This window comes from Haematobia irritans, chromosome 1 (genome assembly GCF_050003625.1).
Source record: "Haematobia irritans isolate KBUSLIRL chromosome 1, ASM5000362v1, whole genome shotgun sequence".
In the NCBI taxonomy this organism is placed as follows: Eukaryota; Metazoa; Arthropoda; class Insecta; order Diptera; family Muscidae; genus Haematobia; species Haematobia irritans.
The window spans coordinates 23,699,484-23,721,248 of record NC_134397.1 but is presented as its reverse complement, the minus strand read 5'-3'; the positions used below and the strand labels follow the sequence as shown (position 1 = coordinate 23,721,248).

The following is a 21,765-nucleotide window of genomic DNA, read 5'->3' as shown; positions in this document are numbered from 1 at the left end:
AATAAAATTTTCCGAAAATTTTTATGTAGAAATAAAATTTTCCAAACATTTTCTATAGAGATAAAATTTTTTGAAAATTTTCTATAGAAAAAAAAAATTTTGAGAAGATTTTCGAAAAATTTTCTATAAAATAAATTTTTCGAAAATTTTCTATAGAAAGAAAATTTTCCGAAACTTTTATATTGGAAAAAAATTTCCGAAAATTTTCTATAGAAATAAAATTTTTCAAAATTTTTATGTAGAAATAAAATTTTCAAAAATTTTTTATAGAGATAAAATTTTTTGAAAATTCTCTATAGAAAAAAAAATTTGAAAAGATCTTCGAAAAATTTTCTATAAAATAAACAAAATTAAAGAAATAAAATTTTTCGAAAATTTTCTATAGAAATAAAACTTTTCGAAAAGTTTCTGTGGGAATAAAATTTTGAGGAAAATTTTCTATAGAAATACAATTTTCCGAAAAGTTTCTATGGGAATAAAATTTTCCGAAAATTTTTTATAGAAATGAAATGTTCCGGAAATTTTCTATAGAAATAAAATTGTCTATAAAAATAAAAATTTCAGAAATTTTCTTTAAAAATTAAAAATTTTCTATGGAAATAAAATTTTGACGAAAATATTATATAGAAATAAAATTTTGACGAAACTTTTGTATAGAAATAAAATTTTGATGATTTTTTTTTTTATAGAAATACAATTTTCCGAAAATTGTTAAAAAAAATCAGATTTTTTTATAGAAATATAATTTACAGAAAATTTTCTGCAGAAATAAAAATTTCAGAAATTTTCTATAGAAATAAAATTTTAGGAAAATTTTCTATAGAAATTAAATTTTGAATAAAATATGAAAATAGAAGTTTAAAATTGTTTTTATTTAATGTTTTTTTGTTGCTAAATTATTGCTTTCTCTCATATATTTTGAATGATCCAAAAAAATTTAGACATTGAGATATTGCATATTCTCCTTGGATATATCTCTAAAAATAAGGAATGAAATTAAAGTCGCTCATTTTTTTTTATTATCTCAAACATACTTCACCGATTTACTTTGATCATAATAACGATGTTCGGTGTAGAACAAATAACCTTGATTCTATTTAGCCATATCATAATGATGACCACTGCTAATGGTTCCCGGCGATGTAGTCCATTCGCCACCCACATAAATAAACATGGGATTTTTTTTTAGAAATAGAATTTTCTCAAAATTTTCTGTAGAAATAAAATTTTCCGAAAATTTTCAATCAAATAAAATTTTCCAAAAATTTTCTATAGAAATAAAATTTTCCGAAAATTTTCTATAGAAATACAATTTTCAGAAAATTTTCTACAGAAATAAAATTTTCAGAAAATTTTCTATAGAAATAAACTTTTCAGAAAATTTTCTATAGAAATAAAATTATCAGAAAATGTTATATAGAAATAAAATTTTCAGAAAATTTTCTATAAAAATAAAATTTTCCGAAAATTTTCTATAGAAATAAAATTTTCCGAAAATGTTTTATAAAAATAACATTTTCCAAGAACTTCCTATAGAAATAAGATTTTTTGAAAATTTTATACAGAAATTAAATTTTCCGGAAATTTTCTATAGAAATAAAATTTTCCGGAAATTTTCTATAGAAATAAAATTTTCCGAAATTGTTCTATAGAAATAATTTTTTTCCAAAACTATTCTATAGAAATAAAATTTTCAGAAAATTTTCTATAGAAATAAAATTTTCTATAGAAATAAAATTTTCAGAAAATTTTCTATAGAAATAAAATTTTCAGAAAATTTTCTATAGAAATAAAATTTTCAGAAAATTTTCTATAGAAGTAAAATTTTCAGAAAATTTTCTATAGAAATAAAATGTTCCAAAAATTTTCTATAGAAATAAAATTTTCAGAAAATTTCCTTCAGAAATAAAATGTTGACGATTTTTTTTTATAGAAATAAAAATTTCAGAAAATTTTCTATAGAAATAAAATTTTCAGAAAATTTTCTATAGAAATAAAATTTTCAGAAAATTTTTTTATAGAAATAAAATTCTCAGAAAATTTTTTATAGAAATAAAATTTGTAGAAAATTTTTTATAGAAATAAAATTTGCAGAAAATTTTCTATAGAAATAAAATTTTTTAGAAATACAATTTTCTGAAATTAAAAAAAAGAAAAAAATTGACAAAATAATATTTTAGATTTGAAATAATGGGAATACTTTAATTTTTTTAAGTGTGCTGAGTGTTTTGTTTTTGTTTCAAGAAAATTTTGACTGCCTTAGAATTCACCGCACACAATTCAATTATCGATTAAGTATTTGTGTCGCCGTAACCAAAAAATGTTTTCTTTTTGCATTTCATACAAAAGACTAATCCCTACTCAAAGTGAAGTACCCAAGCAGGATAAGCCGGAAATGTTTACTTATGCACAAAATAAAAAAAAAATAACATTTTTCAAAAGATATATGCCTGCCTACCCTTTACCTTCATTGAATACTGCTACTTGGTTATTTACACCACTCATTTCATTCATCCATTAAAAATCAGTGCATTATGGAGATGCCAGTATATTCACTCCCCTCGATGTGTACGTTAGCTGCCGAAATATAATTCGATAATTGCCCATTCAAGTGATGTTCTTAATAAAGAATTTTGACGCCTTTTTTCATGTGATTAAATTGTGGCTTTTGTTCTAGATTATCTCATGTCTAAACACTTCAAATGATTGAAATTGATTTGAACCCTTCCGAAATGAAAGCAATGAAATTTTTAAATCTACGCACGAAGTAGGGTTTGTTTCTTTTTGTGAGAAGTTTGAGTGCCGCAAGTGTTCTCCGATCACGTGCATGTAGAATTTTCCTATCTCAGGGAAATCTTAAGACAATCGAATTAAATCAATTTCCATTCGATATAATAGGGGATGTTTCCCAAGGAAATAGACAATAAGAGTCTATTGTCTATCTCTCCTGCGCTTGTCTTTGATTTGTCTATTTCGAACATTTTGTGTTAGAGATGTACATTTTCCCCAGCACTGGTTTTATTTAATTTGAATATTTTGAATATGTTCTTCTGTAGTTTTGGTTTAGAATTACAAATTTTATTTGTTGATATTCTTTTGATTGGAACACGTGTTTATTTCTTTTGGAATATCACGTCAATAGTCTAGTCTAGTATAGTAAAAAAGGATCACGAATTAGATATTCATATCCGGCTTTTAGGAAGTTCTTGTATAGAGGCGGAAATGGAAATCTAATCCTTTTTAGAAGACACTGCATAAATTTATGGAATACTTTAAAGTTTTTATGAATATCTATGATATGCCATTGTGGAACCACTGTCATCATATTTGAGAATATATTTTTGAAATTACTTAAATTTTATAAAATTTTTCTTATACGTTTTTCAATTTATGTCTTATTATTCTCATTTCTGGTAAAATATTAAAAATATTATTTCAATGTATTTTTTACTTCCAGGTTATTTTCTATGACTCTGATTGGAATCCCACTGTTGATCAACAGGCCATGGATCGTGCTCATCGCTTGGGTCAAACCAAACAGGTTACCGTATATCGTTTAATTTGTAAGGGAACAATTGAGGAGCGTATCCTGCAGAGAGCTCGAGAAAAGAGTGAGGTAAGATTTTGAACAGTGCTAGTCTTCGGTTAAATCCAGGTCTCATAAAAAAATGTAACGTCGTGAAAAGTGTCACTGTATTGTAAAGCGTTCTGAACTCTTTCCCGATGATGTCTATCTATATCCTTTATCATCCAAGGACAGAGTTACTCTCTAAACGAAGTAAATTGGTTTCTAAGTATATTTGGTAATCTATGTTAAACCACAGATAGTCGACTCATATTTTAATATTTCTTATATTTATCCATTTCGATTGAAGCCTCTATTCTTGTCATTACACTATGGGTTATTTGACCCATTTTTGTGACAAAAATTAATAACAATTAAACTGAAAAGATTTTAAAATGTTTTTTGGGGGTTTATTTAAAGATAAGCTATGAAAAAAAGGTTTAAATTAAAACGATTTTGCAATTTATAAATTTTTAAAGCACTTCTGCGATTTTTATACCCTAACCAAATACGAGGGCGATTCGGAAACTTCTTAGCCTATCAATGAAAGAGAATAGTTAGTTTCTCAAAAATTTTTTAATTTTTCAATATAATCTCCTGAAACTTGAATACACTTAGCCCAACGCTTTTCTAGCAATTCTATCCCTTGATTAAAATAGTTTTCCTCAAAGTCTTCAAAATAGTGGTTTACAACTGTAATTTCATCTTCATTTGAGGTAAAACGCTTGCCAGCAAGTAATTTTTTTAGATTTGGGAACAAGTAAAAGTCACTGGGAGCTAAATCAGGAGAATAAGGTGGGTGGTCGGTCAAGCAACTCGTACTTTAATTCATTGATTTTAGCCATTGTTAAAACACTCTTGTGCGCTGGTGCGTTGTCTTGATGAAAAATAATTTTTTTGTGTTGTATTTAAGCCAGGACGTTTTTCTCGAATTTGTACATTTAATTGATCCAATAGTACTCTGAATTTATTGTTTTACCCTTTTGCAGATAGTCAATCAATAAAATACCTTTGAAGTCCAAAAAAACCGTTGCCATAACCTTACCAGCCGATTGAATTGTTTTGCCTTCTTTGGGGCACTTCCTCCAGCTTCAGTCCATTGTTTGGATTGTTCTTTTGTCTCTGGAGTATAGTGGTGGATCCATGTCTCATCAACAGTTATGAAACGACGCTTAAAATCCATTTTATTTCGCTTAAAACGATCCAAACAAGCTTGAGAAATGTTCATTCTTATGCGTTTTTGCGTTTGCGGATGCGTCTTTTTGGAACACCTGTTTCTATATGAAGGAGTTGCCAGATCGAAACAAAATTTAACATGTGTTCATAACAGAGATGGAAGTTACCAAAACACTTAACTTTTTTCTGTTTATACCGCGCTTTTTGTGCTAGGCTAAGAAGTTTTCGAACTGCCCTCGTAGTGGTGATGCTACAATAATTTAGATCTGCCAAAAAAGGTGCCTACCAGATTTTCGCCCCATAAAATATATACCGATCAACTAAGAATCATCTGATCTAGCTCTTGGTGTCTGTCCGTTCGTCCATATATTTTTTATTCGCAGGATTCCGGTCGCATTTATTAATCGATTTTAATGAAATTTTGTAACTGTGTTGTTTTGACACAAGGAATTTGGAAGAAATCAGATCAAAAAATTAGATATAGCTCTCATATATATGTATCGCCCGATCTTACCAAATTTAACATGTCTCTGATAGTCAAATACTTACAGACGTCAAATTTTGACACGTCAAATATTGACACGATTATTAACTTTGTCATTCCGTTTGTAACACATCGAAATATTGCTCTAAGACCCCATAAAGTATATATATTCTGGGTCGTGGTGAAATTCTGAGTCGATCTGAGCATGTCCGTCCGTCCGTCCGCCTGTTGAAATCACGCTAACTTCCGAACGAAACAAGCCATCAACTTGAAACTTGGCACAAGTAGTTGTTATTGATGTAGGTCGGATGGTATTGCAAATGGGCCATATCGGTCCACTTTTACGTATAGCCCCCATATAAAAGGACCCCCAAATTCGGCTTGCAGACCCTCAAAGAGAAGCAAATTTCATTCGATCCGGCTGAAATTTGGTACATGGTGTTAGTAGTGGTCTCTAGCAACTATGCAAAAATTGGTCCACATCGGTCAATAATTGTATATAGTCCCCATATAATCCGATCCCTCGATTTGGCTTGCGGATCCTCTAAGAGAAGCAAATTTCATCCGATCCGGCTGAAATTTGGTACATGGTGTTAGTATATGGTCTCTAGCAACTATGCAAGAATTGGTCCACATCGGTTAATAATTATATATAGCCCCCATATAATCCGATCCCTCGATTTGGCTTGCGGAGCCTCTAAGAGAAGCAAATTTCGTCCGATCCGGCTGAAATTTGGTACATGGTGTTAGTATATGGTCTCTAATGGCCATGCAAAAATTGGTTGAAATCGGCCCATAATTATATATAGCCCCCATATAAACCGATCCCTAGATTTGACCTCCGGAGCCCCTTAGAAGAGCAAAATTCATCCGATTCGGTTGAAATTTGGTACATGGTGTTAGTATATGGTCTCTAATGGCCATCTAAAAATTGGACGAAATCGGTCCTGAATTATGTATAGCCCCCATATAAACCGATCCCCAGATTTGGCTTGCGGAGCGTCAAAGAGAAGCAAATTTACTCCGATCCGGCTGAAATTTGGTACATGCTATTGATATATGGTCTCTAACAACCATGCTAAAATTGGTCCATATCGGTCCATAATTATATATAAACCGATCCCCAGATTTGGCTTGCGGATGCTCAAAGAGAAACAAATTTCCTCCGATCCGGTTGAAATTTGGAACATGGTGTTAGTATATGGTCTCTAATGACCATGCAAAAATTGGTCCACATCGGTCCATAATTATATATAGCCCCCATATAAACCGATCTCCAGATTTGACCTCCGGAAACCCTTGGAAGAGCAAAATTCATCCGATTCGGTTGAAATTTGGTACGTAATGTTAGTATATGGTATCCAACAACCATGCAGGAATTGGTTCATATCAGTCCATAATTATATAAAGCCCCCATATAAACCGATCCCCAGATATGACCTCCGGTGCCTCTGGAGAAGCACAATTCATCCGATCTTTCTTGAAATTTTGTACGTGGTGGTAATATATGATATTTAACAACCATGCCAAAAGTGGTCCTTATCAGTCCATAATCATATATAGCCCCCATATAAACCGATCCCGAGATTTGGTTTTGGAGCCTCTTGGAGGAGCAAATTTCATTCGAGTCAGTTGAAATTTGGTACATTGTGCTAGTATATGGCCGTTAACAACCATGCCTAACTAGGTCCATATCGGTCTATAGTTATATATAGCTCTCGGATAAATCGATCCCCAATCACACAAAAATTGGTCCATATCGAGTTCATAATTGTATATAGCCCCCATATAAGCCACCCCCATATTTCAATTCTGGCTCCCTACGTACCGTGCGAAAGTCCATATCGATTCGTAATTATTTGTAGACTTACCTACACATACCTTTTTTGTCTAATATGTACCACGTATGAACTAACTCACAATTTAGAAAACGATTTAAGATACCACAACCCAAGTAATTCGATTGTGCACACAAAAATTTTTTTTCTGATTCAATCACCAAATTAATTGATCCAATTAATTTTTTAATTGAAATGTCTTCAATCACGAAAATGATAGTATCAATCACAGTTTTAATTGGGTATAGAAAAAAATTCTTGATTAAAAAATTAATTGATTTTTTCAGCAAATTTCAATTAATTTTTTAATTGAGTCAATTAAAAATTTAATTGATGTTGATTGCAAAACTCAATTAATTTATTAACTAAAAAAGGTAACTATTTTTAATTACTTTCTGAATTGGCTTAAAGTTTTTATTTGGATTAACAAATGATTGTTTGAAATACATTTTTAATTAAAAATTAAAAAAAATCAGCACATTTTTTTTAACTGAATTAATCTTGCGAATTTGATTAAAAAGTTAATTGTATCAATTAATTTTTTAATTAAAAATTTTAAAATTTTCAATCATTGACTTAATTAACTTAATGTTTCTATCATGATTAAAAAGTTAATTGTATCAATTAATTTATTAATTGAAAACATTTTCAACTTCAATTAACTTTTTAATTGGAAATATTTTGGTGATATTTTTTTCTGTGTGGATGACAGTCTTTCGTACACACAAAAAAAATATTCTGATTCAATCACGAAATTAGTTGATCCAATTAATTTTTAATTGAAATGTCTTCAATCACAGAAATGATAGTATCAATTAAAAAATTAATTGAAGGTCAATTAAAAAATTAATTGATCCAATTAAAAAATTAATTGATACTATTATTTTTGTGATTGATTTTTGTTTCAATTAAAAAATTTGTTGGATCAATTAAATTTTTAATTGAATATTTTTTAAAACTCAATTAAAATTTTAATTGGAAAATTTTTCGTGAAATTTTTTTGTGTGTAGCGACACTATCTATGTGTCAGACCAGGGACTTATCAGCCAACCTGTTATATACATACATATATAAATATTTGCTCTTTAGAGCTTTATTTCATGGAGCCTTCTGATACGATTATAATACCCCATGTGTCCCATGTCTAATCGGGGAGGTTTATCCGATATTCGTTTTAGATATTGTTTTGCGGTGTCATTGTTGATGTTTCCCTATGTGTGATGTTGTTTCATTGTAGTTTCGGATACCTATTTCTTTCAAACATAAGATCAAGGGCATGTTGCTTAAAGTGGGGATCAAACGTTTTGTCACGCTAGATAGAAGGTTCGGTTAGATGGCAGCCCGATGTATCAGGCTCACTTAGACTATTCAGTCCATTGTAATACCACAGTGGTGAACTTGAATCTTATCACTGAGTGCTGCCCGATTCCATGTTAAGCTCAATGATAAGGAACCTCCTTTTTATAGCCGAGTCCGAACTGCGTTCCACATTGCAGTGAAACCACTTAGAGAAGCTTTGAAACACTCAGAAATGTCACCAGCATTACTGAGGTGGGATAATCCACCGCTGAAAAACTTTTTGATGTTCGGTCGAAACAGGAATCGAACCCACGATCCACGGACATGCTAACCATTGCACCACGGTGGCTCCGCTAGATAGAAACCCCATAACTGTGAACAAGCTTAAGACTGTCACCATCGTAGGTGATATCATATAGTCCTCTCTACCAGCCATTAACTCTTTTTCACTTGTTTCATATAATTTTGCGGTTGTGGACTGTGTAAAAATAGTATCTATATACTGTCAACTCATTTGGTAATGCCATAGAAAAGGAAATCATACTCATCCGTAACCTGGTAAAATAAAACCACACAGATTTAAGACAAAAACATCTCTGGTTTTTTTTTCTCTTCTTTGATCCATCATCAGTGATCTTTCAGGCAATATACGAAGCTCTTGTATTGGCTTAGCCGTCCGTGACAATTTTATCACCGGTAGTTGAAGAGGAATTACCAAAGAAAACCAAAAAAAAAGAAAAGAATACAGGAACCCGCATATTGGGCACGTGTTCAACGTAGAATCATTGAAGAGAAAAAATGAATGAAACTCTAACAAAAACAATTCTTCGTTGGACGAGTTCATTTCAAGCCAGCAGCACTACTCTGAATGTTATTTCCTTCATGCTTATCAAGAACTTGTTAAAAAAGTATATGAAATTAAAACAATAACAAAACAAAAAAATGTAAAGTGTAACATAACAATTACCCTCAAGTTCAGCCCCTCTTTACCACTTCCATTAGAGCGCCCCCCTCACCCGCCTGCCTGCCTGCCCTAGTACCAAGTACATGGATATAATGATAGTTCTATAAAACTAAGGCAATTGCTATTCCTTGTCACAACACGGTTGGAAATATTTTAGGTTTTAGAGTAATACCATGGCTGGATATCAAATGATATCCAAGGAAGACAGGGAAGTCGTAGGGAGTTCATTCATTCATTCACTATATTTTTTTCCTGGCCTCTGTGTTATTGTTGTTTTCGAATTTTTAATAAGGAATATGATCACTTTAGCAAAAGATCTACGCTTTTGTATGCCCGCTTGTGATTATTCTTTACCCTTCAAAGCATAAGCGTTCTTAGACTCTCGACTGCCTCGAGTACATGGCCTTCTTCGTGTGCGTGAATCTCTGTTTGTCCGTCTGTATCTTCTTACCGGAAACTAATTATACAGTCTTGGGTTTTTTGTTTTTGTAGCTACTGCTCCCTCATTATTGTCCCAAGTCGTAGTACGCTTCGGTCTTATTCTCTGTATGGTAGGCGACATATCTGTTACGCCTTGACTAACATTTTTGTTCCTCCCTTAGGTGGTGGTGCTAGTGATGGTACCCATGGTGTTGGAAAGTTTTGATATCTCTAGCTGGTTGATTAGAGCACAGTGGGGTATAAACTTCGAATGTAGAGCTTAAAATCACCAGCAGCATTTGGGTATTTTTTTTACATAAAATGAAAGTTATTCGTGTTTGACTTCAAGCGCGATAGTGTGAATGCATTATAATTGACTGGAAAATCGTCTGCCACTTACAAGATCTTGAAGTAAAAAAACAAACCAAGTAGAATATAGGGCGGGGTCAACTATATCATATCTTAATCCACCCGTGTTAGGAGCTATATTTGATTTTACCCCAAAAGAGTTTGCCACCAATATTGAGTCCATTATTAAATAAGTGAACATCGCTCAAGTAGTGTGGGTAATTTGTGAAAATCGAGTAATATATTTATGTAAGAGCTATGTGTAATTGGCTAATACCTCTTAATGTGACATTTGAGTAATATTGATTAATAAATAAGAGTGTTATGGCCATATTTGTGAAAAATGGGAGCCATATATTAATTAACCGATTTGGTTGGTTCTTTCCAGGTAGAGTAAGTAATATTCGATTTTACCAACTTTGAGAAAGATCAGTCAATAAATATGGGTTCTGTGGTCAAATTTGAGAAAATCGGAAGATACGTATATATTGGTTAGGTTGGGCTTGTTATAGTGACAGCTCGATATTTCAGTCTCACTTAGACTATTCAAACCAATGTGATACCACTGTGGTGAACTTTTCTCTTATCACTGAGTGCTGCCGAACTCTATATTAAGCTCAATGAAAACGGACCTCTATAGCCGAGTCCGAACGGCGTTCGTCACTGCAGTGAGAACACTTAGAGAAACTATGAAACACTCAGAAATGTCACCAGCATTACTGAGAGGGGATAATCCACCGCTGAAAACCATTTTGGTGTTTGGTCAAAATTGGGTTTGAACCCACGACCCTGTGTATGCCAGGAGGGTATGTTAACATTGCACCGCGGTGGTTTGCATATATATAGGAGCTATATCTAAATCTGAACCGATTTCGATGAAAATTTGCACACAAAAAAATTCTCTGATTCAATCACGAAATTAATTGATCCAATTAATTTTTTCATTGAAATGTCTTCAATCACAGAAATGATAGTATCAATTAAAGAATTAATTGAAAGCCAATTCAAAAAATAATTCATCCAATTAAAAAATTAATTCATACTATTAACTTTTGTTTCAATTAAAAAATTTGTTGAATCAATTAAATATTTTAATGTAATACTTTTTAAAACTCAACAAAAATTTTAATTGCAAAAATTTTCGTGAATATTTTTTCTGTGTGGTGAATTGGATAACCTTGTGCCAATTTTGACGACGATCGGTTGGAAAAGAAAATCAATGTGACCCCATTTGTCGAAATTGGGTATTACATATATGTGGGAGATCGAAATCGAAAATCATTCGTCCATGTGCCAAAAAAATACCATGTACCCAATTTCATTAAAATCGGTTAATAATTGTGACCCGAATCCTGCGCAACACCAAATACATGGACGGACGGACACCAAGGGCTAGATCGACTCAAGCGGTGATTGTGAGTCGATCGGTATACATATTTATGGAATCTAAAATCAATATTTTTGATAATCAAATTTTTTGACAGAGCAAAGTTATTATACTCTGATCACTACGTGGTTTAGAGTATAAAAATGTTTGAGTATTACATCGGAAGTCGTTATAAAGATAGTGGTAGCGTTGCTATGGTTGTGGTCCAAACAAAAAAAACTGTGTCAACACCTGACATGGTTCGACGGGTGAAGGCTCGAAAACTGCGATTCCCACTGAACCGATACAGATGATGGGACATTATCCCTCTTCATTATCGTTCTACAACATAGGATGGGGCTTATTTGATCCGTTTGAAATTTGGTGCGCGATGTGAGTAAAAATTGGTCCATTTCTGTCCTTATTTCTATATAGCCCCCCTACAATCCTATCTACAGATTTGATTTACGGAACCTTTTGCTAGAGAAAACTTCTTTCGATTCGGTTGAAATTTGGTACGCCATGTCAAAATTTGACTTCTGTAAGTCAATTAGTTTGTGAGATAGAGCGTGTTTTGTGAAGCAACTTTTGTTATTGTGAAAAAAATTGAACAAAAGGAATTTCGTATTTTGATAAAGTAGTGTTTTCTGAAGGGAAAAGCTACGGTGGAATCAAAAACTTGGCTTGATAATGAGTTTCCGGACTCTGCCCCAGGGAAATCAACAATACTTGATTGGTATGCAAAATTCAAGCGTGGTGAAATGAGCACGGAGGACGGTGAACGCAGTGGACGCCCGAAAGAGGTGGTTACCGACGAAAACATCAAAAAATCCACAAAATGATTTTTAATGACCGTAAAATGAAGTTGATCGAGATAGCGGAGGCCTTAAAGATATCAAAGGAACGTGTTGGTCATATCATTCATCAATATTTGGATATGCGGAAGCTCTGTGCAAAATGGGTGCCGCGCGAGCTCACATTTGACCAAAAACAACAATGTGTTGACGATTCTGAGAGGTGTTTGCAGCTGTTAGCTCGTCATACACCCGAGTTTTTCCATCGATATGTGACAATGGATGAAACATGGCTCCACCATTACACTCCTGAGTCCAATCGACAGTCGGCTGAGTGGACAGCGGCCGGTGAATCGTCTCCGAAGCGTGGAAAGACTCTAAAGTCTGCTGACAAAGTAATGGCCTCTGTTTTTTGGGATGCGCATGGAATAATTCCTATCGATTATCTTGAGAAGGGAAAAACCATCAACAGTGACTATTATATGGCGTTATTGGAGCGTTTGAAGGTCGAAATCGCGGCAAAATGACCCCATATGAAGAAGAAAAAAGTGTTGTTCCACCAAGACAACGCACCGTGCCACAAGTCATTGAGAACGATGGCAAAAATTCTTGAATTGGGCTTTGAATTGCTTCCCCACCCACCGTATTCTCCAGATCTGGCCCCCAGCGACTTTTTCTTGTTCTCAGACCTCAAAAGGATGCTCGCAGGGAAAAAAATTTGGCTGCAATGAAAAGGTGATCGCCGAAACTGCGGCCTATTTTGAGGCAAAACCGAAGGAGTACTACTAAAATGGTATCAAAAAATTGGAAGGTTGTTATAATCGTTGTATCGATCTTGAAGGGAACTATGTTGAATAATAAAAACGAATTTTGAAAAAAAAAATGTGTTTTTCTTTGTTAGACCGGGGACTTATCAGCCAATCTGTCACAAAAAACAAATAAATGTCATTTAACAGCAAATTCCACGATTCGCAAAGATAACTTAACCGTGTCTGGTTTCGGATGACCAGTAAAAACATGCATTTGTATGAGATTCCTTGGCCTAGTCATCACGAATAACTTTACTCTTGAATGTAATAGGACAAAATACTTTTGTAAGCTTGTAAACAATAAAAGGAATTATGACTGGAATAAATCAGTCAGCATTTAGACGAGAAGTTTAGAAATTATAGCAACCTGAAATTGGTTGCAATACATATCAGTCACTCTGTGTCAGAGGCTCTGTTTCGCTATCTGTTTCTCATTAGTACCATTTCTACAACCTATTGTAGCCCACTGTTCCACTTGAGCTCTCCATGACGTTCAAATCAAATCATTTGCCCTTATTTGATATTCAACGCTATGCACGTGATCACAATTTTCGGGAGTCTAGAGGATTTTGGTTTCGTCATAAGTTTCCGTACAGAAAAAGGGGTTAAATATTGATTAGGGTTTTAAATGCTCCACATCATGTTCTCGGTTTTTCATATCAGAATAGCGTGTAGGGTTTCATATAAAAAATAAATGCTGCTCATTCGAATGTCTTAGGTTTAGGTTTAGTTGGTTTTTTCTGTTTTTAATTTATTCCTTAATATGCTAAAAGTCCCTTTTGGGTGCATTTAACATTGATAATGATCACTTCATGGTATTCGTACATATTAATTTATTGGTCGTGTAGTTTTGTAATATCCGCTGTATAGAAGACTACTGAAGTACGTGTATGGGATGAAGGAACTGAATGAAATATTCCCTCTTCTTTGGCATGAATGCTCTTTTATTGAGATATTCATAATTTCTAGTTGTTTGGGGCGACTATTTCCTATTTTTAATTTGTTTGTTTGATTGTGTATTTCACCGCTTTTCGCTGCATTTAAGGCGTTCATTTGATTGGGATAATTGGACGCCCTATTCCTTTTCTTTCTGTCCTTCTATGCTGCTCTTTTAATTTAGGGTTTTCTATTCCTATTATTAATTTCATTAACATAATACATATACGTGATGATATCTATTTCTTATTTACAGATTCAGCGAATGGTTATCAGTGGTGGAAATTTCAAACCCGATACCTTGAAGCCTAAGGAAGTAGTTTCTCTACTATTGGATGATGAAGAAATTGAAGCAAAATGTGAGTATAGAAACATTTTAGATTTTTTGAAAGTTTAAATTTAAATTAACTATGATATCGAATTTTGGAGAATAAATAGAGGAGTTAGTTATATGAGGGGGTAAAACAGTTGGAAATCCTGCAAGACAAAATAAAATATAACTCGCTGCCTTGACCTTTATAATTGGATTTTTTTATCCACTATATTTTTGTCATATATCCCATCTAAGCTTTTTAATTAGGCTTCTGAATTTAGTATCATACAATTTTCTAATAAATTAATGTCCATTTCCTTTGGTTCTTTTTCTAAGGCCTATCGAATTTATTTGAGCTACAAAACAATTCATCATGATTTCCATCTTTAGAGTTCTAAGTCTCTTTTTTATTTTGTTACAGATCGTCAAAAAATCGAAGGACAACAAGAAATGCCAACGACCAGTGGTAATAGTAGCAGTCAAAAAGATCCATCTGTCTCAACAGCAGATAAAAGAAAGCGGCAGTCAATAAAGGTAAGTGTGTGTTTGCTGTTTAGGCCATACACACAAAAAAAAAATTTTCTGATTCAATCACGAAATTAATTGATCCAATTAATTTTTTAATTGAAATGTCTTCAATCACGAAAATGATAGTAGCAATCACAGTTTTAATTGGGCATAGAAAAAATTCTTGATTAAAAAATTAATTGATTTCATTACCAAATTTCAATTAAGTTTTTAATTGATTCAATTAAAAACTTAATTGATGTTGATTGCAAAACTCAATTAATTTAGTAATTAAACAAAGGTAACTATTTTCAATTACATTCTGAATTGGCTTAGAATTTTTAGTTGGATTAACAATTGATTGTTTGAAAAAAAAAAAAATTAATCAAAAATTTAATCACTTTTATAACTGACTTAGTCTTCCGAAATTGATTAAAAGTTAATTGTATCAATTAACTTTTTAATTAAAAATTTAAAATTTTCAATCATTGACTAAATTAACTTAATGTTTCTATCTTGATTAAAAAGTTAATTGTACCAATTAATTTATTAATTGAAAAAAAATTCAACTTCAATTAACTTTTTAATTGGAAATATTTTGGTGATATTTTTTTCTGTGTACCATCATGTTTAGAGCTGTTTTCGATATACTCCTCTGGGAAGTCGAAAAACAATCGGCAATTTGTTGTTTAACATAACAAATAAGAAAATAATTGAAAGTTGAAAACTTAATTTAAGCTAAATTTCTTTCTTTACTTCATGGCATGAAGAAAACGATTATCAGATGATAGTATAGAAATTGGGGTGGTCTGAATAATTTGAAGTTTTAAACGGAGGGTTTGGAATGAGAATGAAAAAGAAAATTTGTCGACAATTCCACTTTTTTTTTTAATTTGAAAATGCAAAGTTTTGATTTTGGTTTTTTGAAGATTTGAAGAGTTTTAAAAATTTTGAAAATTCGGTTTTTGCAAATTTTCAAGAAAATGTTGACTGCAACTTTTTGGTGAGTTGAATTGGAAATCTGATTCCTAACAGCTTGGCTGATAAGTCCCCGGTCTAACAAAGAAAAACACATTTTTTTGTCAAAATTTGTTTTTATTATTCAACATAGTTCCCTTCAAGAGCGATACAACGATTATAACGACCTTCCAATTTTTTGATACCATTTTGGTAGTACCCTTCGGTTTTGCCTCAATATAGGCCTCAGTTTCGGCGATCACCTCTTCATTGCAGCCAAATTTTTTCCCTGCGAGCATCCTTTTGAGGTCTGAGAACAAGAAAAAGTCGCTGGGGGCCAAATCTGAAGAAAACGGTGGGCGCGGAAGCAATTCGAAGCCCAATTCATGAATTTTGCCATCGTTCTCAATGACTTGTGGCACGGTGCGTTGTCTTGGTGGAACAACACTTTTTATACACTCCACCATAGGATGGGGGGTATATTAACTTTGTCATTCCGTTTGTAACACATCGAAATATTGCTCTAAGACCCCATAAGGTATATATATTCTGGGTCGTGGTGAAATTCTGAGTCGATCTGAGCATGTCCGTCCGTCCGTCTGTCTGTTGAAATCACGCTAACTTCCGAACGAACCAAGCTATCGACTTGAAACTCGGCAAAAGTAGTTGTTATTGATGTAGGACGGATGGTATTGCAAATTGGCCATATCGGTCCACTTTTACGTATAGCCCCCATATAAACGGACCCCCAAATTTGGCTTGCGATGCCTCTAAGAGAAGCAAATTTCATCCGATCCGGCTGAAATTTAGTACATGGTGTTAATATATGGTCTCTAACAACCATGCAAAAATTGGTGTACATCGGTCCATAATTATATATAGCCCCCATATAAACCGATCCCCCTATTTGGCTTGCAGAGCCTCTAAGAGAAGTAAATTTCATTCGATCCGGCTGAAATTTGGTACATGGTGTTAGTATATAGCCTCTAACAACCATGCAAAAATTGGTTCACATCGGTCAATAATTATATATAGCCCCCATATAAACCGATCCCCCGATTTGGCTTGCGGAGCCTCTAAGAGAAGTAAATTTCATCCGATCCGGCTGAAATTTGGAACATGGTGTTAGTATATGGCCTCTAACAACCATGCACAAATTGGTCTATATCGGTCCATAATTATATATAGCCCCCATATAAACCGATCACCAGATTTGAACTCCGGAGCCTCTTGGAAGACCAAAATTCATCTGATTCAGTTGAAATTTGGTACGTGATGTTAATATATGGCCTCAAACACCTATGCAAAAATTGGTCGATATCGGTCCATAATTATATATAGGCCCCATATAAACCGATCCCCAGATTTGACCTCCGGAGCACCTTGGCAGAGCAAAATTCTTCCCATTCGGTTGAAATTTGGTACGTGATGTTAGTATATGGTATCCAACAACCATGCACGAATTGGTTCCTATCAGTTCAATATTATATGTAGCTCCCATATAAACCGATCCCCAGATTTGACTTCCGGTGCCTTTTGGAGAAGCAAAATTTATCCGATCTGGTTGAAATTTGGTAAGTGGTGGTAGTATATGATATTTAACAACCATGCCAAAAGTGGTCCATATCAGTCCATAATCATTTATAGCGCCCATATAAACCGATCCCGAGATTTGGGTTTGGAGCCTCTTGGAGGAGCAAATTTCATCCTAGTGAGTTGAAATTTGTGGATGACAGTTTTTCGTAGAAGTTTCTACGCAATCCATGGTGGAGGGTACATAAGATTCGGCCTGGCCGATCTTACGGCCGTATATACTTGTTTCTTCTTCATATGGGGCCGTTTTGCCGCGAGAGAAGTTCACCACTGTGGTATCACAATGGACTGAATAGTCTAAGTGAGCCTGATACATCGGGCTGCCACATAACCTAACCTAACCTAACAGCTGCAAACACCGCTCAGAATCATCAACACCTTGTTGTTTTTGGTCAAATGTGAGCTCGCGCGGCACCCATTTTGCACAGAGCTTCCGCATATCCAAATACTGATGAATGATATGACCAACGTTGCCAGAATTGTTTCACCAAAAACCGCTAGATTTGCCAAAAAAATAGCTAAAAAAGCTAAAAAATGCTAAAAAATAGCTAGAAAAAAAGCTAATTTTTTTGTATCAAAAGTCACATTTTTGATTGAAATTTAACAAACTTAAAGGCTTTATTTCACTTACAATGCATATTATTTTCATTTTAATTCCACTTCTGTGAGACTGTAACAATATCTAAGGCATATTAGCTCTGTTTGCGTATTCGATACATTTTAATTACTATCACAAATTTTTTACTGGAAGTCCTTCGTTTTGTGGGAGCTACCTTCCCAACACCTCTATGTTATTTACTTGTTATTTTAGAATATTAAATGATCTAAGCATGCTTTGGATTTGGTAAAAAAATGATTTGTCATTTTTTTTTAAATAAAATTTTAGTTTGGATTTGAAATTCTGAAAAATTCGAAATACATTACTTTTATTTAAATTGTAGAAAATACCTATAGTTTACATTTCCCAGTAAAAACGTTTTCCTTTTCTTCATGAGCTATCAAAGTGCTTTAAAAACGTGCTAACGCCAACTTAAATTTCCAAATTCAGACTCGACTTCAAGTAGAAATTATTGTATATATACGTTTTTAAAATAAAGTGTTGAAAAAAAAAAACATCTTCTATTTTTGAACGCTATTTTGGTTTGTGGTTAAGATGCAAAAACTCCTCACATTTAAAGACTATTTCATTAATTCTTCCTTCTTTCATGAAAACATACCCATTTTAAGTTGAATCACTTAATTATAAGGACAAAACGACTTTTTCGTCTTTTGGACAAGGAAAACAGTTTATATAAAAGAAATTCACAAATGCTATTATAACCAAAATTCGCGTTCGTATTTTAAGGAGACGACAATATTTTTTCAGTGCACAAAGCTATTCACATCTACTATTTTAATTTAGTAATATCGTAATAACTTTAGAATATTATAATAACATAAAAAGGATAAACGAGTCAAATGATAATATTCCCAATAATTTACTGACAGTTTATCTAACAAATTTATATGGTAATAGTAGATTTAAAGTTTACGATAACTTTTATGTATATAATGAAAAAACTTTACAACAAGGTGTATTTGCTACAAAAATGCCCGCATAATGGCTGGACTCATTATTAATGTTTCAACTGAGCTTTGAAATATGTGGAAACCCTTATACTTGCAGCAAAGCTTAGATAAAAACGCCGATTTATCCATATTTCAATAGAAACATGTCGAAAATAAAAAAAGGTCATGAAAAAAAGCCAGAAAAAAGCTAAAAGCTAAATGCATTTTTTCCCCGCTAAACGTCTTCAAAAAAAGCCAAATCTAGCGGGAAAAAAGCTAAATTGGCAACGCTGGATATGACCAACACGTTCCTTTGATATCTTTAAGGCCTCTGCTATCTCGATCAACTTCATTTTACGGTCATTCAAAATCATTTTGTGGATTTTTTTTGATGTTTTCGTTGGTAACCACCTCTTTCGGGCGTCCACTGCGTTCACCGTCCTCCGTGCTCATTTCACCACGCTTGAATTTTGCATACCAATCAATTATTGTTGCAGAGTCCGAAAATTCATTATCAAGCCAAGTTTTTGCTTCCACCTTATTTTTCCCCTTCAGAAAGCAGTATTTTATCAAAACACTAAATTCCTTTTTTTCCATTTTTTTTATCACAATAACAAAATATGCTTCACAAAAGACGCTCAATCTCACAAACTAATTGACTTACAGAAGTCAAATTTTGACACGAATCATTTGAAGGTTGGTACTATATAAAAATAATATGCATTTAATACTAGCGACGCTATCTATGTGTCAGACCGGGGACTTACCAGCCAACCTGTTATAACCAATTTAAAAATTAACATATTATCACAGAACTGTACTCTCAATTTTATTACAATGGAATACGAGTATTGTGATTTTGTATTGGCCTTGCATTCGTAGGCTTTCGAGTATGTACCTCTTCATTGCTCCCTTTTTCCCATCGAATCGATGCAGTGTAGAGAACTTTTCCACGCTAGAATTACTCATTCCCCAACATGGATAAATTCATCAGTACACCCTAATATCGTTTACTTTCATAAAATATACCCAAAACCCCTCATCAACTTCCGTATTAAGATCCTCCCAGGAGTATGTGTTTCTGTGCATGTGCTATTATGATGGCTAACACAGATTGTATAACAGCAAGTAAGCTATCGTCAACAGTTCGGACTTGGCTAATGGCAATCGGTAAAGTGGCTAAATGATGTTAGTGGCTCCAACAATCTGCAGCAACATGAATGAGGATCCATGTCTTGAGACTATGCATACGCATCCATTACAATATGAAGAAAAAAAAAAAACAACAAGAAGTGATTCGAATCTGAAAAGATAGCTTTTAATAGTGATTAATAAATTTCGGTGAATTTGTAAGTAGTCGTACGTTTCCTTGAAGTGAATGGCTTAAAGTGAAATGTGAATGCTTACGAAAAAAATAAATATCATTTTGGATCATCTTCCTGAAATTAAAAAAAAAAACAGTTTTATTGAAGAAGATTACTACCCGTCAATTATGATAATATTTCGCACAATTACACCAGAAAGGGAAGGTTCCCACGATATTTTTGAAACGGGAAGGGAAAGAGGAATTAAAATGTGAAGGTTTTTAATTTTTGGTCGAAACGTCAAATGTTGAAGCGATAACTAAGCCTTCTTAAGATTGATTGTAAATCGAAGACTGTGCACTTAAAGGGTGATACGGTCAAAATTTGGTCAATATAAACTTGACGTATTTCTTTCAATTTTGCATTTAAAAAACCTGAACACCCCTCATTTTGAAGGGGTGTGTGTGTGTAGAATGTTGCTCCTATTTTGATTTTGGAATTCACTCTTCAGTTGTCAAAATGCCGTCCAAGAAGAAGAGCAGCGTATCAAAATTTTGCTCGCGCATCGCGAAAATCCGAGCTACTCGCACGCAAAGCTGGCAAAATTGCTAAAAGTTGCCAAATCAACCGTTACAAATGTAATTAAAGTGTTTGGGGAACGTTTGTCGACAGCCAGAAAGTCTGGATCGGGGGGAATCGAAAACCGGAAGCCGCTGAGACGACAAAGAGAGTTGCCGGTAGTTTCAAGCGAAACCCTAACCTCTCTCTCCGAGATGCCGTAAATAAGCTGGGTGTATCGTCTACAACCGTGCATCGAGCCAAAAAACGAGCCGGACTATCGACTTACAAGGAGGTAGTGACTCCAAATCGCGATGATAAACAAAATACGACGGCCAAAGCCCGATCCCGGAGGCTGTACACGACGATGCTGACGAAGTTTGACTGCGTGGTAATGGACGACGAAACCTACGTCAAAGCCGACTACAAGCAGCTTCCGGGACAGGAGTTTTATACGGCAAAAGGAAGGGGAAAGGTAGCAGATATTTTCAAGCACATAAAACTGTCAAAGTTCGCAAAGAAATATTTGGTTTGGCAAGCCATCTGTACCTGTGGTTTGAAAAGCAGCATTTTCATAGCTTCCGGGACTGTCAACCTATAAATTTACGTGAAAGAGTGTTTGAATAAACGTCTGGTGCCTTTCCTGAAAAAACACGATTGTTCCGTACTGTTTCGGCCCGATTTGACATCTTGCCATTACGGTAAAAAGTCCATGGAGTGGTACGCCGCCAACAACGTGCAGGTGGTTCCCAAGGACAAGAAGCCTCCCAACACGCCAGAGCTCCGCCCAATTGAGAAATACTGGGCTATTGTCAAGCGGAACCTAAAGAAGACCAAAAAAACTGCTAAGGACGAGCAGCAGTTCAAGGCAAACTGGCTTTCTGCGGCGAAGAAGGTGGACAAGGTGGCTGTACAAAATCTGATGGCAGGTGTCAAGCGTGAGACCCGGCAATTCGGATTTGGAAAAGCGAAAGCCTAACTGAATA

At 33.9% G+C, this 21,765-nt stretch overlaps 1 protein-coding gene across 2 annotated transcripts in view; it reads left to right on the top strand.

Moving 5' to 3' along the window:
- Ino80 (chromatin-remodeling ATPase INO80) overlaps window positions 1-21,765 on the top strand; it is a 177,895-nt gene that overhangs the window by 65,281 nt on the left and 90,849 nt on the right. For both annotated transcript variants that reach the window (XM_075289601.1, XM_075289600.1), the window contains exons 10-12: window positions 3,458-3,616; window positions 14,256-14,358; window positions 14,734-14,846. In XM_075289601.1, coding sequence (XP_075145716.1) covers window positions 3,458-3,616; window positions 14,256-14,358; window positions 14,734-14,846 — 375 coding nt within the window. The remainder of the gene's footprint in view (window positions 1-3,457; window positions 3,617-14,255; window positions 14,359-14,733; window positions 14,847-21,765) is intronic.